The sequence below is a fragment of the Euleptes europaea genome, chromosome 18 (genome assembly GCF_029931775.1).
Source record: "Euleptes europaea isolate rEulEur1 chromosome 18, rEulEur1.hap1, whole genome shotgun sequence".
NCBI lineage: Eukaryota > Metazoa > Chordata > Lepidosauria > Squamata > Sphaerodactylidae > Euleptes > Euleptes europaea.
Window position 1 is genome coordinate 40072303 of NC_079329.1, and position 15678 is coordinate 40087980.

Consider the following 15678-nt stretch of genomic DNA (forward strand, 5'->3'; position numbering starts at 1 on the left):
AGGCGTCTGGGTCTGGAAGGGCATTGAGAAGCAAAATGCCCCTTACCTCCGCAAACGAGACAGGCTCCGCTCTCAAAGCGTTTGCGGCGTTCGGCTACCAACGGTCCCCCCCCGAGGGGAAACGAGAGTCCTTCGGACCGCCAGGCCTGTCTCCACGGACTTTGGTCTCCTGACCCGTGCGTTGTCTGGACAAAAGTAGAAGCTGCTTTCGATTCTCGATGTCGGCTGCGTGCCGGACCCAGCCTTCTACATCAGGAGGGTTACCTTGCATAAAAGCCCAGTGCTGTAATTCCGGGTTCAAACCCTCACGGAAATATTGCACCCTGGTAGCCTCACTCCAGTCCAAAATCTTGCTCGAGAGCGATTGAAATTCACTAGCATATTGCGTTACTGACTTAGTCCCTTGGCGCAACTGTAGCAAGGCAGTCTTGGCTCTTTCGCCCAAGTGCAGGTCCTTGAAACGATGTCGAAGAGCAATCATGAAGTCATCGAGACTTCGCAGGACAGGGGAGCGGAGTTCATACTGCAGCACCATCCAGGTGGCTGCTTCACCCTGTAGAAGGATGCAACATACTGGACCCGAGACTCCTCAGAGGTAAAGGTCCTAGCTTGCTCTCGCATAAAAATATCCACTTGAACCATAAAAAATGTCAACTGGTCACTCGACCCATCATAGGTGATTTTTAAGTCCCGGCGTGCCGGCGGAACGGGGCGAGCGGGCGGCACAGGAGCCGCAGGCTGTACGGGCTGTCCCCCTCCCGCCGGCGCTGCAGGCTGCTGCTGCGGATTCACCCGCAAGTCATCCAGCGTCTGGGCCAAGTCCAGTATTACGGCGTTCATGGCATCCATGCGTTCAAGCATGTCCTGTCGCTCTACCTGCTACCATTGGCGTTCCTCTTCCATCTGGTGTAGCAGGAGAGCTTCCTTCCGGGCCGGATCATCTTCAAATCCAGTCCCGGGAACTGCAGTCCTCCGAGCCCGTGTCTCATCCCTGGAGAGGTACCAAGCACGCAGAGACTCAATCCAGGTGTTCAAGCGGGTAGTCTTGGGCTTCGTACCCAAACACGATCCAGAGTCTGCTCCACTGGGCGTCTTCCCAGTCGACTTCCCTTCCGAAGGGCTAGGATCGGGGTTCGTTGGCACAGTGCTGTCCTCATCCTTCTTGTCATCCCCATTGCCTGCCATAGCTGTCCAAAGGTGGTACAGGAGCAGGAACTGGGGCAAGGGACTTGTAGCTTAATGTGAGGTTCTCCAACCTCCCTGGGCAATTTCCATACAATCACTCGCTCAGACGACCGTTCAGAAGCAGGCAAGTTTATTGGAAGGCTTCAGGTAAGGTCAGGGCCTACATGGTCCAAAGCTACAAGTGCTCACACAGTCAAAAGGGCTAGAATATAAACAGTTCTATTTTGCAGACGCCTGTTACATGTTTTGAGAACCAAGTGATAACAGCGCTGAGCTAAGCTACTGAATACACATCAAAGACATCAGAGGAGCTCGTTAACTCGAGCCTGAGAAAGCCAAGGTCGGAGGAGGGAGGTGGGAATGAGAAAAGGAGAAAAGGAAAGCAAACAGGACATTCCTGCAGGGGCCTAAATGGGAAACAGTCCAGCCAAGGCCTGAACCCTTCTACTGACAGAGACCTGGCCTGTCGCTTGTACGGACAGTCCAGACACAGAGCAGAGCAATCCCTCACATGAAGGTCCTGGCCAGTCAGGAGGAACTAAATGTGTTTCACAATATCAATTCCAATTTGTTTTGTAGGTTGAGGCAGGCAAGGAGTCATCACAAAACAGAATTTGTAATACAAAGTTTCATTCTTCTATCCTGCTTATAGCCTCTGAGCTGCTTCCACCTTCACCTTTCCCCCCTCTCCAATTATGCTTTCTCTTCTAGTATAGGAGGGTAGAAAGAGCCCCCGTGGCACTGAGTGGTAAGCTGCAGTACTGCAGTCCAAAGCTTTGCTCATGACCTGAGTTTGATCCTTACGGAAGCCGGTTTCAGGTAGCAGGCTCAAGGTTGACTCAGCCTTCCATCCTTCCGAGGTCGGTAAAATGAGGACCCAGCTTGCTGGGGATAAAGGGAAGATGACTGGGGAAGGCACTGGCAAACCACCCCGCATACAAAGTCTGCCTAGAAAATGTCGGGATGTGACATCACCCCATGAGTCAAGAATGACCCGGTGCTTGCACAGGGGACCTTTACCTTATAGGAGGGTATAGTCTGCACAGCCACAGACTGGGGGTGTGTGCTTAATGGACCTTTACACACGATCAATGAAATAAACTGTAGCTATTAAAATACTACTGGGTAGTCCAGACTAGCCCATTCTCATCAGCTCTCAGAAGCCAAGCAGGGTCACCCTGGTCAGTATTTGGATGGGAGACCACAGAGGCAGGCAATGAGAAACCACCTCTGAACGTCTCTTGCCTTGAAAACCCTATGGCAGGGGTCATGGAATCATAGAATCATAGAGTTGGAAGGGACCACCAGGGTCATCTAGTCTAATCCTCTGCATAATGCAGGAAATTTACAACTACCTTCCCCCCTCCACATACACCCAATTACCTCTACTCTATGCCTGGAAGAAGGCAAAAACAACAACAGCAACCCTCTAGAATCCCTGAGCAATTTGGCCTGGAGGAAAATAGTTTCCTGATCGGCACTACCCTGGGCATGCCAGAAAGGGCCAAACACTGATGCAAACCTTCCTGCCCTCCCTCTCATGATCTGCCTAAGGTTATAGAATCAGCATTGCTGACAGATGGCCATCTAATCTCTTCTTAAAAAGCACCAAGAAGAGCCCACCACCTCCTGAGGAAGCCTGTTCCAGCGTGGTGCCTGTGGGAGACATGGTAGCTGCCAACGCCTTTCCTGGTGCCCGACAAGTGGGTGTAGAAAGTGGGTGAGATTTGGTGGGGCATGTGCCCTGCATAGAGATGCAGCCTCCAGGTGGGACCTGGGGATCCCCTGGAATTGCAGCTCATCTCCAAACTCAGAGCGCCAGGTGCCAACATGGTGTACCTGGCAACCCTAGCCCAGCAGGGCTTCTGATTGGCTGTGCAGATTAAAAGCCATCCTGTTAAACAGAGCTTCTGCCTGAAATGATGAAGAGTTGCTATTAGAGTTATCTTTGACCTCACTCCCTGACATTTTGTTGCTGGTTCTGCCTTCTGCAGCAGCCATTTTGTGATTTTGCCCAGTGCCCTGTGTCATTATTTCAGAGGTGCCCACAGGCTCACAAAGGTTGGGGATCCCTGCCCTCCGGGGTCGCCATAAGTCATCTGCCACTTGGCAGCAAAGAAATAAACAAACAACACAGTACAGGTTACCCATAGAGAGAACATGCTCCCAGACTGTCTTCAAGGATAATGGAAGCTAGCCACATCAAAGAGCTGCTTGCTCTCACAATACAGACACCGAGAAATCTGCCTCTGAATGCCAACCTCCAGGTTAGGGTTGCCAACCTCCAGGTACAAGCTGGAGATCTCCCGCTATTACAACTGATCTCCAGCCGATAGAGATCAGTTAACCATGAGAAAGTGGCCGCTTGGGCAACTGGACTCTGTGCCATTGAAGTCCCCCACTCCGAACCCTGTCCTCCTCAGGCTCCGCCCCCCCAAATCTCCAGGTTTTGGAGATTTTCCAACCCGAAGCCGTAAACCCTAGCCTCTGGCTTTTGAAAAGATATTTTTAAAAGGAATTTGATTTATTTATAGCCCTAGGTATAATAGAAAGAATGGAAGAACCCAGAGAGTAAATACACTGTCTAGTAACTGAAGGGGGGAGAGGATGGAACACTATCTTTTTATCTTGAGCTAGTCTCTATGAAATGCAGAAGACCAATGAGGCAAATGGAACAATTCTAGAAATCATGCCAAAATGACCTCTGATTTTGCTGAGTATGTTATTTGGGACAGGTTATTTTGCTGGTTTTTTGTTCGTTTGCTTGTTTGTTTAATGTTTCATGAAAGGGAAGATAAGAGGAGCTGTCACTTTAAGAGAAGAGCATCCATTTTTTTAAAAAGGCCTGTGCCCCTGGGGGAGGGGAGAAAATGGGAGGCCCTCAAGGGACTGGTTGGGGGGTGGGAAAGGGCAACAGATGTGGGTGGGGAGGTTCAGAAAAGCACAAACACACGTAGGCAGATTGAGGGGGGAGCGTTCTGGTATTTGTACATTAAACATAAACATATCACAAGCATGGAAAAGGTCCAAAAACAGATATGAAATTTCATGCTTTCAAAATGATCCACAAAGACAGCATGAGCTCAAATAATCTGCTAAGTAGAACCAACCGCTTGGGTGAGCAAACAAGACCTCTCAGTACCATGCTCTCTTCTCTTTTTATGCTTTCAGAGAGGGAACTGGATCCCACAGACTGCTGGCCTTGCTCCGCCTTTGGGACGGGGGAGATCTACTGCAATCACAGTCATGCATCTAAGCTAACTGTAGAAGCCTCTGACATGTCCCATTCTCTTAGGGTTGCCAACCTCCAGGTACTAGCTGGAGATCTCCTGCTATTACCACTGATCTCCAGCTGATAGAGATCAGTTCACCTGGAGAAAATGGCAGCTTTGGCAATTGGACTCTATGGCATTGAAGTCCCTCCCCTCCCCAAACCCCGCCCTCCTCAGGCTCCTCCCCAAAAATCTCCCACCGGTGGCGAAGAGGGACCTGGCAACCCTACAGTCTCTGAATGCTGCATGGTTCGCAAAGTGCCGATCCCATTGTCATAAAGCAGTGGAACCAGCTCTTTACAGAAAGCAAAGATGGTGGTTAAAAAGCACAAAGGGAGGAAAGGCAGGTCACTTCACAAAACTGAAGGATGCAGCTTTCTGTCTATGATGCTATTTCATTTCCCTCTGTTCCAGAGATAGAATCATAAAAGTCAAACCCAGCCTAAAGATCCATGTCACTTTCTTTTTAACTTCTAGCCCCAGGCAGCATCACAGGTCTTAAGAGAAGGCGTTAAGCAGAGCCAGGTGCTTTCTTGGCATGCTGCCTGCACCATCGTTCCTCACTTGCACAAAAGGAGAAGAAAAAGGGACGCCCGGAGTTCTTGTAACGTTGGAAGTAGATGTAGGAGGGCAGCAGCTTGTGGTGCATCTCCAATTCCAGCCATGCTGGATACTAAAAAGACTGGCTGTGTTGGGCAGTGGAAGGAAAGAAATTTAGGGAGCTATGAGGAGAAAACACACAAGCTAGAGATTTGCCAAGCAAAGAACAAAGGTGAAGAAACAAGCAAGGCGTATTGCCTACCAGATGCAGGAGAAAACTGGGCAAAAAGGTCTACGGAAACAACGGTCTTTGATTAAACTAGACACAAAGATTCTGTTGCTATCCTCTCTCTCCGAGCTTGGGGTTCTGTTGCTATCCTCTCTCTGATCTTGGTATCTCCTTGCATGGCAGTCATAGGCTTGCCAACTCTGGTTTGGAAAATACTTGGAGATTTGGGTAGATGGGGAGGGGCAGGACCTCAGTCGGGTATAATGTCATCGAGTCCACCATCCAAAGCAACCATTTTCTCCCAGGGAAATGATCTGTGTCACCTGGAGATGAGGTCTAATTCCAGCAGATCTCCAGGCCCCACCTGAAGGTTAGTAAATCCCTAAAGAGATAATCTCAGTACACAGCCACTAATCGTTTTAACATATGCAACTTTACTTATATATTATTACAATATGCACGTTATGTATGCGTAACACTCTTTTCAATAAAGTTCTGAGCTGCAAATAGCCTGAACGTGATGAAAATAATAGGCTTTAACACTCTATACAACTCCACAATCCTTATCCGAATAAGAGAAGGGGATGAACCAAACAACGCATAGCTACAGATGCTAGCGTTTGTAACCGGCTCAACCAGCAGTAACGGGATTTGAACCATTGGATTGGTCTACGCGTGATCAGCTGACCGCGATTGAGAACGATCTTGATTTGTACTGCCTGATTCGTGGCGGGTTTCAATACATCTGTAAAACTTTGTGGACCTTACTGCTGGTCGTAAGAATTACTCCCCGGGGGGTTGTATGTTCTGGAATGTTTGTAATATTTAGAAGAGGATTGTGGAGTTGTATAGAGTGTTAAAGCCTATTATTTTCATCACGTTCAGGCTATTTGCAGCTCAGAACTTTATTGAAAAGAGTGTTACGCATACATAACGTGCATATTGTAATAATATATAAGTAAAGTTGCATATGTTAAAAAGATTAGTGGCTGTGTACTGAGATTATCTCCTTAGGGATTTACTAGCCACATATCAGTACACCTCCAGTTCATAGTACCCACCTGAAGGTTGGCAACTCCACGACTCACGGAGCTCCCTCAAAAACATTCTGTACTACTTTGTCTGTAAAAGAATACACAGAGAGAGGGGGGGGGAGTTTTGTGTCCACAGAAACCACAATGGCATAAAAGTCACTAGCAGGGCTCTAACTTTATCAATCCCACACCCCGCTCATACACAGTTTGTTGGCAGGGACCCACAATGAGGGCAAAGCCAGCAGAAAGCCAAGCTCAGCTTCAGTGGTGGATTAATTTGTTTGTTAAATACTCAGAAGGTCCATTTCTTCAAAGAAAGATCAACGACATGATCTGCACTGCTGAGACTGCTTGTTAGGCAGCAGTTATAATGAGGGAGTGGGCACACCCAAAACAGAGCTGCCCCTTTTAATTTGCCCTTCTTTTCCCTGCTCTGCCAGATTCTTTCTTTGCACTGGAAAAAGAACCACAAACCAGATGAAGAGAAAGCAACACACTGTAGTTAGATGACGACCAAGAAGCAGGCTAGGAAAGAATGAAGAGATAGAAAGACCCTGGAGCCTCAGAGTCCATGGGGAAAAGAACCAGGGAGCTGGCTGCACAAACTGCAAAACAATCAAGTTGAGCGGCTAGAAGCTGTGGAACAAACTGCCTGACCCACCCCCCATGGCATCAAAATACACCGTTGGCTCAGAAAGGCAACACTGCATCTCAGCCGCAAAGATGCGGGTAGCCTGGATCTCCCTGTTCATCTAGGCCTCTTCATCAGTGTTCATCAGTGCCTCTTTCCACGGGGATGCCCAGACCACCACCCAGCACTGATTTGCATCCTAGCCTACCAGGAAAAATTACGGTAGAGAAAGGCCTAGTGGTGTCTGGATGAACCTTCTTGCTGTGGGGGTGGAGGCTTGCATTTGGGGCCAAAAGCAAGCGCCTACTTAAGCGCCTTGATTTTAAAAAAGCTTCACTCCACAATTTCCCCATGTCAATATGGCCACACTGCCATGACACAAAGGTTGTATTGTCTTCGTCCACTGGCTGTCGACTGGCCTGTGCCTCACACCTGTGCTCCTGACGATGATAGATTGATTATTTTAATTATTTACAGGTCTCAAAGAGCTGGAATTAGACTCAGGAGGCCCTGCACCCTGTTTCCTTCTGGAGCAATGCTGACCACTGACACCTTTTCTGACACCGGCCAAATGTTTCTAGGAAGTGGGCGGGGCCAGGTAGGGCTTTTGCCCAGCAATGTTTCTAATTGACTATAGGAAATTTGATTGGCTGTGCAGATTTTTTAAAATGTTGCTTTGGCAGCAACTGCCACCACAGCACAATTTGCACTGTGTTACTGAAGTTAAAGCTGTGGCCATCATTTTGTGGCTGGCTCCGCCCCCTGCAGCAGCCATTTTGTGGCAGTATTTTTCCCCCTGCACCCACCATGTCTTGTCAGAATTCCAAATGTGCCCGCAGGCTCAAAAAGGTTGGGGACCCCTGTTCTGGAGGCTCCAAGCTTGAGAGAGGTACCAGCTCTCACACAGCCTACCACGTCACTTAGCCTTCAATGCATTTCAACGTTGGTGATTAATTTTAGCAGTGCAATAGGAAGAAAGCTGATAGGAAGAAAGTAGATTCCTTTGAAATGTGGTGTTGGAGGAGAGTGTTACGGATACCCTGGACCGCCAAAAAAAACCAGTGGATTTTAGATCAAATCAAGCCTGGACTGACCCTAGAAGCTAAAATGACTAAACTGAGGCTGTCATACTTTGGACATATTATGAGAAGACAAGAGTCACTGGAAAAGACAATCATGCTAGGAAAATTTGAAGGCAGCAGGAAAAGAGGATGGATTGACTCTATAAAGCAGGGGTGGGGAATGTCAGGCCCGGGGGCTGTTTAAGGCCAGCAAAATCATTTGGTCTGGCCCTTTGTGGGCCCTGGCAGATCTCTAGCTCAAAAGGATCTAAGACTGGTGATCCGCCCCCTCCCGCGGACAGGAATAGCCTCTATTCAAGGTGGATGTGAGTTTGTTTTGCCAAGAAAAGGAACCTTTCCCCCCCTTGCAGAAGAGTCGTTAGCTATGCAGCTGCTAGGACCGCCCAAGAAACTGTGTTAACCCTTTCCCACCTGGGCCATGGAGAAACGTATTCCCTCTGTACTACAAGAGGGCTGGGGGCGGAAGTGGCGACTATGGAGGGGTTAAAGGGGGCAGGGCCAGAATGCATGCATGCGGGGTGGGGGAGTTCTTAGCCAGTGTGTCCTCATTTCATCCCTGCGGGCGGAGGTAGCAGGAGCCGGCTGTAGAATCCAGCCCTGACTGTGCGGAGCAGGAGCAACTCCAGCGTACTGCCAGACGGCTATGCCCAGCTGGTGCAACAGACCATCCTGTGCCACCAGGTGGGCGAATGCTCCACCGGTTGGATGGATGCCTGTTTGCCCATGCGGGGGGGGGGGGTCATCTGGGGCAGCTGCCTGCTTGGGGCTTGGTCAGCTAATTTTTAAGTTGATAATTTTGTATGGCCCGCGAATGAAGTTATAAATATCCAAATGGCCCTTGGCAGAAAAAAGGTTCCCCACCCCTGCTATAAAGGAAGCCACGGCCCTCAATTTGCAAGATCTGAGCAAGGCTGTTAAGGCTAGGACACTTTGGAGGACATTGATTCATAGGGTCACCATGAGTTGGAAACAACTTGACACACACACACACACACACACACACACAATTATACAGTGGTGTCAGAACAAACGAAGAAGACTCAGCAAGGTATAACTACAACTGCTACAAGAACCGGGCCACCTCCAAGACTCAAAAATCCTTCTCATTCTAATCATAAACAGTAACATTAATTAGCTGCTCCAACAAATGCGCATGTGGTAATCCCCTGACAGATTTAGGGACTCACATTAAAAAAACCATAAAGTACTGCTGAAAGCTTCATTAAGAAGGTATAGATGCTGTTTCATTTCCTGGAAAAAAAAAACCCAGACACTTACCGCCAATGTCCAAGTCCGCTTTGTAATGAATATTGTGAGTATGCATTGATCCCAGTGTCAACTCTTCGACCCTGTTCCCAAAATCTGTGGCGTCGCCGAAGAAGAAAGAAGTCCTAATATACCCACTGGCATGCACCTTGATGCCAACAGCTCCATTCTGATGAAACACAAAATCCCAAATATAGTCATAGTTACCCACTGTGGAAATGGATCGGAAGACCAGAACTGAACCAACCAGCCCTCCGTAAAATGCAGGGCCTGAGTGGTCATAATGGCGTCGTATTGGACACTCAGCATTCTGCTCAAAGATGCAGATAGAGTTTTTGCGGGTGACAGGCGACGAATAATCAATGAAATAGTGCCCATCCAAATAGGTAGCTAAGTAAGGACAATCAACGCCCTGGGTGAGGGTGACGCTATTTCTCCCAAAGCCAAAGCTTAGGTCCATGTACCTGGTAGTCATTGTTGCTGGACTATTGGACCCGTAGAGGGAAGAACCATCTTGCAGACTTAACTCGTATACTATCCTCTCACCCTCAAACCTAACGTCGAAGATACGTGGCCCTCTGTTTACTTCCATTCCAAAGGCAAAGCTCCAAGACATGAAGGTGACTTGGTTGTCCCTGATGCAGTAGCGTGGACCACGAGGTTCATATTGCAAAGGGCCTGGCCACTCGGGTGGGACCCTTGGTTTCAAGGATGAGTAACCCCCCTCAAGAGGCGCCTTCTTTACTTTGGCCACTTGAACTCTCCCCTCGTTGAATTGTCTTTCAAGGTCTTCCATGTCCTCAAAGTACTGCCCATTATAGAACACGTTCAGCACTTTCCACTCAGAAGCATCCAAGCTGCTAACATCCACTTGCAGCTCCAGTCCAACTGGATGCAAATAAGAGCCAGAAACGTTCTGGAAATGATACAACCAGATTTTCCTGTCTCCCGATTTAAACCCTGGTGGCAGAGCAGGGTACCTCACAAAGCTGCTTCCATTATACTCAAGTACCCTGTGCATAAAGTTTGGAGCTTTTGAATAGTCCTTGCTCATGAGGATATTGATGTATTCTAGGTCACGTCTCAAAGGAAATCTTCGGTAATATGGCAGCTTCCCTCCATACTTCTGCTCTGTGACATCTTGGTGGGATGTTGGCTTTGGAAGAGGACCCACTACATATTCGGTGATGTTTGGGTCCTCTTGGTTTCCAAAGTGGACCACCGCCAGAGCTTGCCGTGTAGGTTTTCTCCCCTGGTGATCCAGGAATTCCAGCACCTCTGCTTTGGGGGGAAGCTGAAGGCTGATGGAATAAATGCAGTTGTCAGATGGCTTGGCTTGAGGGGGCTCCACTAACAGCACCCCCAGGTTGTTCCACAAGTACCTCTTTACCTGCATCATCTCCCCCACAGTTAGATCAGCAAAGACCAGGCTGTGGTCATCTTGGCTTCCCTTCTCCAAGCATAAATCCTGGTGCTGGCTCTCACAGACCAGGGGCTCTTCTTGTTGTGTTTTGAATATCCAGCCTAAGATGAAAGCCATTGCTGGGCATATAGCGAGGAGGGCACAAACCCATTTCAAGTTCATTTTCAGCATTGCTGGTTCCTGGGGTTTGTAAAGCAGTTAGGAGAATGCAGACTGAAGCAGCGTCTTGAGTAAAGCCCTCATTAGGGGAGGAGATCTGGTACGAATGAGGTTCAAACTTGTATAATTTTCTTGCTTCAGCATGTACCTCCCACTCAGCAACTGGGCCTTTCTACAAACTCATTAGATTAGCTCGAGAGCACCTTTTAATTAGTCACAACTTATACAAATTGATAATATCTAAAGTACACAAATAGTACAGGTGGAACCAGGTATAGGGAAACTGTCCAGCAGAGGAAGTTTTTGGTACAATTCCTTTAAAATGAGTTGAATGGGAGACCCAACAGACCCTTCTTATGGTCGATTCTTGTTGCAAAAGCATCAGCTATTCCTGGGCAAAGTATCTTAATGAAGGATAAGACCATCCTATCCTGATCCCACCATTTACATGTGACCCCTGGCTTTTCATCCAGTCAACAGCAATATCAAATCACAGGACAAATAGAACTCCACCGGAGGAGAAGAAGAAGAAGAAGAGTTGGTTTTTATATGCTGACTTTCTCTACTACTTAAGGGAAAATAAAACCAGCTTACAATCTCCTTCCCTTCCTCTCCCCACAACAGACACCCTGTGAGTTAGGTGGGGCTGAGTGTAAGCTCTAGCCCTGCGGCAAACCCATAAACAGATTCCAGCAGATGGCAAGTCCACTAAAGCAGTTTTATTGGTTAGGATCAACAGGTTTCAGAAGCCATATTCAAAAGGACACCAGTAAGGGGCAAAAAGCAAGGTGCATAGCATATATGGAAAAGCAAAAGGAGATAACTGGTAACCTAGGCAACCCCCCTCCCAGAGGCAGGAAGGAGCACTTGGCGATTCCCACAGTATGGGAATCTACGAAGACTAAACATGGGGCACAGACTGGCTTTGGACAGAACAGCACAACAGCACCTGGGAGCAGCACAATCGCACTACCGCATACCATCCTCATGGCTTTCTCCTGACATTCTGCCCCCCTAAAGAACCCCCTCACCCTCCCACCATGGGTTTCTGAGGGTAGGCTGCATGAAATTCTTGTACTATGTGGGGGGCGGAGACATCACAGGCGCGCACCCATTCATCATGGGCGGGACTAAAATGTTTCCAGCGGACCAGGTACTGAAGGGCACAGTAGCGAATGCGAGAATCCAGTATTTTAGCCACTTTGAAATGCTCCTCCCCCCCACCATTTCATTCACTTCGGGTTGTGGTTCAGGATGCCATTTTTGGGAAGGAACAAACGGTTTTAAAAGACTGACATGGAACACAGGATGGATTCTTCGTAGGGACTTGGGCAAGGAGAGTTCCACAGCCACTGGATTAATAATCCGGGAAATGGGGAATGGACCTACATACTTGGCACTGAGCTTATCACACGGGCGGGTGGATCGTAGGTTCTTGGTGGACAAATAGACAAGATTCCCCACTTTGCATTCCATACTGGGGGAGCGATGTTTGTCAGCTTGAGCCTTGGAACGCCGTTTGGCCCGCTCTAGATTTTTAACCAGCCATGGCCAGGTTGTTTGAATAGAACGTACCCATCCTGCCACATCTGCTCCCCCCTCCTCCTCAAAAACATCAATATGACCAGCGGGGCCAAACTCTTTACCATGGACAACCTGGAAAGGGCTGAATCCTGTGGATTGGTGAACCGCATTATTATAAACATATTCAGCAAAAGGCAACAGGTCTACCCAATGATCTTGATGGTAATTAACGTAACAGCGTAAATAGCATTCCAACACCGCATTTACCCTTTCAGTCTGACCGTCCTTTTGAGGATGGAAGGCACTAGACAGTCCTTGTTCTACTCCGACCAATTTGAGAAAAGCCTTCCAGAATTTGGCCACGAAATTTGAACCCCTGTCCGTCACTATCTTGCGCAGAAAGGAATGGAGACGGAAGACATGTGACACAAAGAGGCGGGCCAATTTCGGGGCGGAAGGGGTACAAGATGCACCTGTTCTGAAAACAAATCAGTAATCACCCAAAGAACTGTCTTTCCCCCACTAGGGGATAGGTCCGTCATGAAGTCCATTGCAATTACTTCCCATGGTTTCGAGGGAGTCTCTAACGGTTGTAAAAGTCCGGGCAACTTGCCCTGAGATCGTTTGGCTGCTGCACAGATGGGGCAGCTGCGGATGAAGGAGTCCACATCTGATCGCATGCCAGCCCACCAAAACTGTCTCCGTAGTAAATGCAATGTTTTGAGGAATCCGAAATGTCCGGCGGTCTTGGCGCCATGAACCAAACCCAAAACCTCCCCCCACAACGCTGCCGGAACATACAATTTAGAATCTTTGTACCAAAACTCCCCACGTTTAAGTAAAGTAACTGGGAGGGTTTGCGAGGACAGTTCCGCTTGATGACTGCGGAGGAGAGTCTCCTTAAAGGAATCAGACAGTCCTTCCACCCCCTCCGGAGAGGAGTTGGCGGGCAGCTTGACCGGGGATAGAGCCGATACAGGTGCAGGGAGCGGCTTAACAGGGCGCTCAGGTCCCCGCACCTCAGGAACGGTGGCTGTCAGTCGCTCAGGGGGAGGAGGAAGCGAGGCGGGCGGTGCTGTTGGTTCAGCCGGGCGTGGGGTTTTCCCCCCATCGAAAGCGGCGGCGGTGGGGATCGGGTCTGAGAACGGGTTTGTACGGCCAAAGTGGGCAACAGACCTCGTTGGGCAGGGGTAAAGAGCGACTCTGTGGGCCGATCAACCTTGGTGGGATATTGGGGAAGTCTGGATAAAGCGTCAGCCAGAAGGTTTTGCTTCCCTGGTACATATTTTAGGACGAATTGAAACTGGGCAAAGAAGTCCGCCCAGAGCATGTGCTTCGCGGACAGCTTGCAAGCCCCCATTAGGGCCTCTAGGTTTTTGTGATCAGACCACACTTCAAAGGGCACCTTGGAACCTTCTAAAAACTGCCTCCACACTGTCTGGGCATGCTTCACCGCAGCGGGTTCCTTTTCCCAAACGGCCCAGTTGAATTCGGATTGAGTGAACTTTTTAGAAAAAAATGTGCACGGATGTAGGTGCCCATCCTCCCTTCGCTGCAGGAGTGCACCCCCCATCACTACATCGGAAGCATCTACATGCACTACAAATGGTTGATTGCAGTCCGGGTGCTGCAAAACAGGTTTGGATGTAAAAAGTTGATTAAGACTATCGAAGGCGGCTTGACACTGGGGGGTCCACTCCACCCGGGCGTTGGGTAAGGTATTCCCCTTTCCCTTAGTCTTATGGAGGTTCATAATGGGTAGCACAATCTGAGCAAAATGTGGGAGGAACGCCCTGTAAAAATTCACGAACCTGAGGAATCTTTGGACCTGTTTACGAGTAGAGGGTGGTTCCCAATCGAGCACTGCTTGCACCTTGTCAGGATCCATAGTCAGTCCTTGGTGTGAGATAATATATCCTAGGAAAGTCAATTGCTTCTTATGGAATTCGCACTTAGACACTTTAGCATACAGCTGATTGTCTCTGAGACGTTGCAACACCTCTCGAACCAAGGCAACGTGCTCATCCATGGTTTTAGAGTAAATGAGAATATCATCTAAATAGACCACCACTCCTTTGAACAGTAGATCATGGAGGATCTCATTAATGAGTTGCATGAAGACCCCCAGGGCCCCTTTTAATCCAAAAGGCATCACCATAAATTCGAACGTTCCAAAGGAACTAGAAAAGGCAGTCAGAGATTCATCCCCCTCCCGGATTCTGACTCTGTAATAAGCCTCGACTAAGTCCAATTTGGTGAAATTGTGTCCCTCCTTCAACTGTCCCGAGAGATCAGAAATGAGGGGGATGGGATAAGCATTTGTTTGAGTAACAGCATTGAGTTTTCGAAAGTCAATACACAAACGTAAATCTCCTGTTTTCTTACGTACGAAGAAAGCCGGTGCCGAATAGGGAGCGGTCAGATGAAACCGCGAGCCAAGTTCTTGTCTAAGAATTTGCGAAGCACCACCCGTTCCGTAGGACTCATTGGGTAGATCTTACTCTTTGGCAGTTTTCCATTCCCCACCACTTCAATAGCACAGTCCGTCCGGCGGTGGGGGTGTAACACATCACACTCCTGCACATTAAATACATCCGCAAAGTCCTAATAGTCGAGTGGCAATTGGGTCGGACTGGAGGTGTCCGAGACCAGGGCAGGAGTTGGTTGGATTACGGTTTTAACAGCCATTTCATATCAGTGCAATTCACATAGCGGGCTATTGAACGTTAAGGTCTCAGCTTCCCAGTCTATGGTGGGACTGTGCCCTTTGAGCCAATTTGCTCCTAACACCACAGCATATCGAACATTGGGCACAATAGTGAAGTTGATTTGTTCCCAATGGTGGCCAATTCCCATTGCCACTCCATGAGTGCAACGGTCGACTGCCCCCTTCCCTGAAATCACTGCCATCCATTTGAGCAAAGTGAACAGGTGCCGGTAAAGGGACTGACTTCACTTGGAGCACCTTAAAGGTGGTTTCGTTAATTAAAGAGCGGGCACACCCTGAGTCTATTAAGGCTTTAACTTGTAATTGAGGACCTTTTCTATAATGTTGTAATATCACATCTACATACACAGTCTCTTCTACTTCACTCACCATGACAGGAGCCTCGGGTTTCGCAGGTACACCTGTGGAGGTCTGCTGTATGGCTCCCTCTACTGCAGACCCAGTCCGTTTTTTGGCTGGTCGAGGGAGACTCCAAGTTAAGGGCTGGGGAGTTAAGTTAAGGGCTCCAAGTTAAGGGCTCTCCTCTGAAGATGCAGGGCTACTCTCCCCAGGAGTAGTAATTGTAATCCTGCACCCCGACGGGTCCATTGGCAAAAGGTCCGTCG

The 15678-nt window shown here is 48.6% G+C and overlaps 1 protein-coding gene across 1 annotated transcript; it reads right to left on the minus strand.

Annotated features, from left to right (window-relative positions):
- Nucleotides 1-879: 879 nt before the first annotated feature.
- On the minus strand, nucleotides 880-10779 carry LOC130490920 (primary amine oxidase, lung isozyme-like). Its single transcript, XM_056864722.1, has 2 exons — nucleotides 9252-10779; nucleotides 880-1187 (listed from the first exon to the last, which is right to left on the minus strand). Exons 1-2 carry the CDS (start codon nucleotides 10777-10779, stop codon nucleotides 880-882), a joined length of 1836 nt encoding a protein of 611 aa, XP_056720700.1.
- Between the last annotated feature and the right edge of the window lie 4899 nt (nucleotides 10780-15678).

Coding starts and splice junctions, on each gene's coding strand:
- LOC130490920 (XM_056864722.1), bottom strand. CDS start 10,779: ATGGCTTTCATCTTAGGCTGGATATTCAAAACACAACAAGAAGAGCCC. Junction 1,188..9,251: donor AGCGGACTTGGACATTGGCG/GTAAGTGTCTGG, acceptor ACCTTTGGACAG/CTATGGCAGGCAATGGGGAT.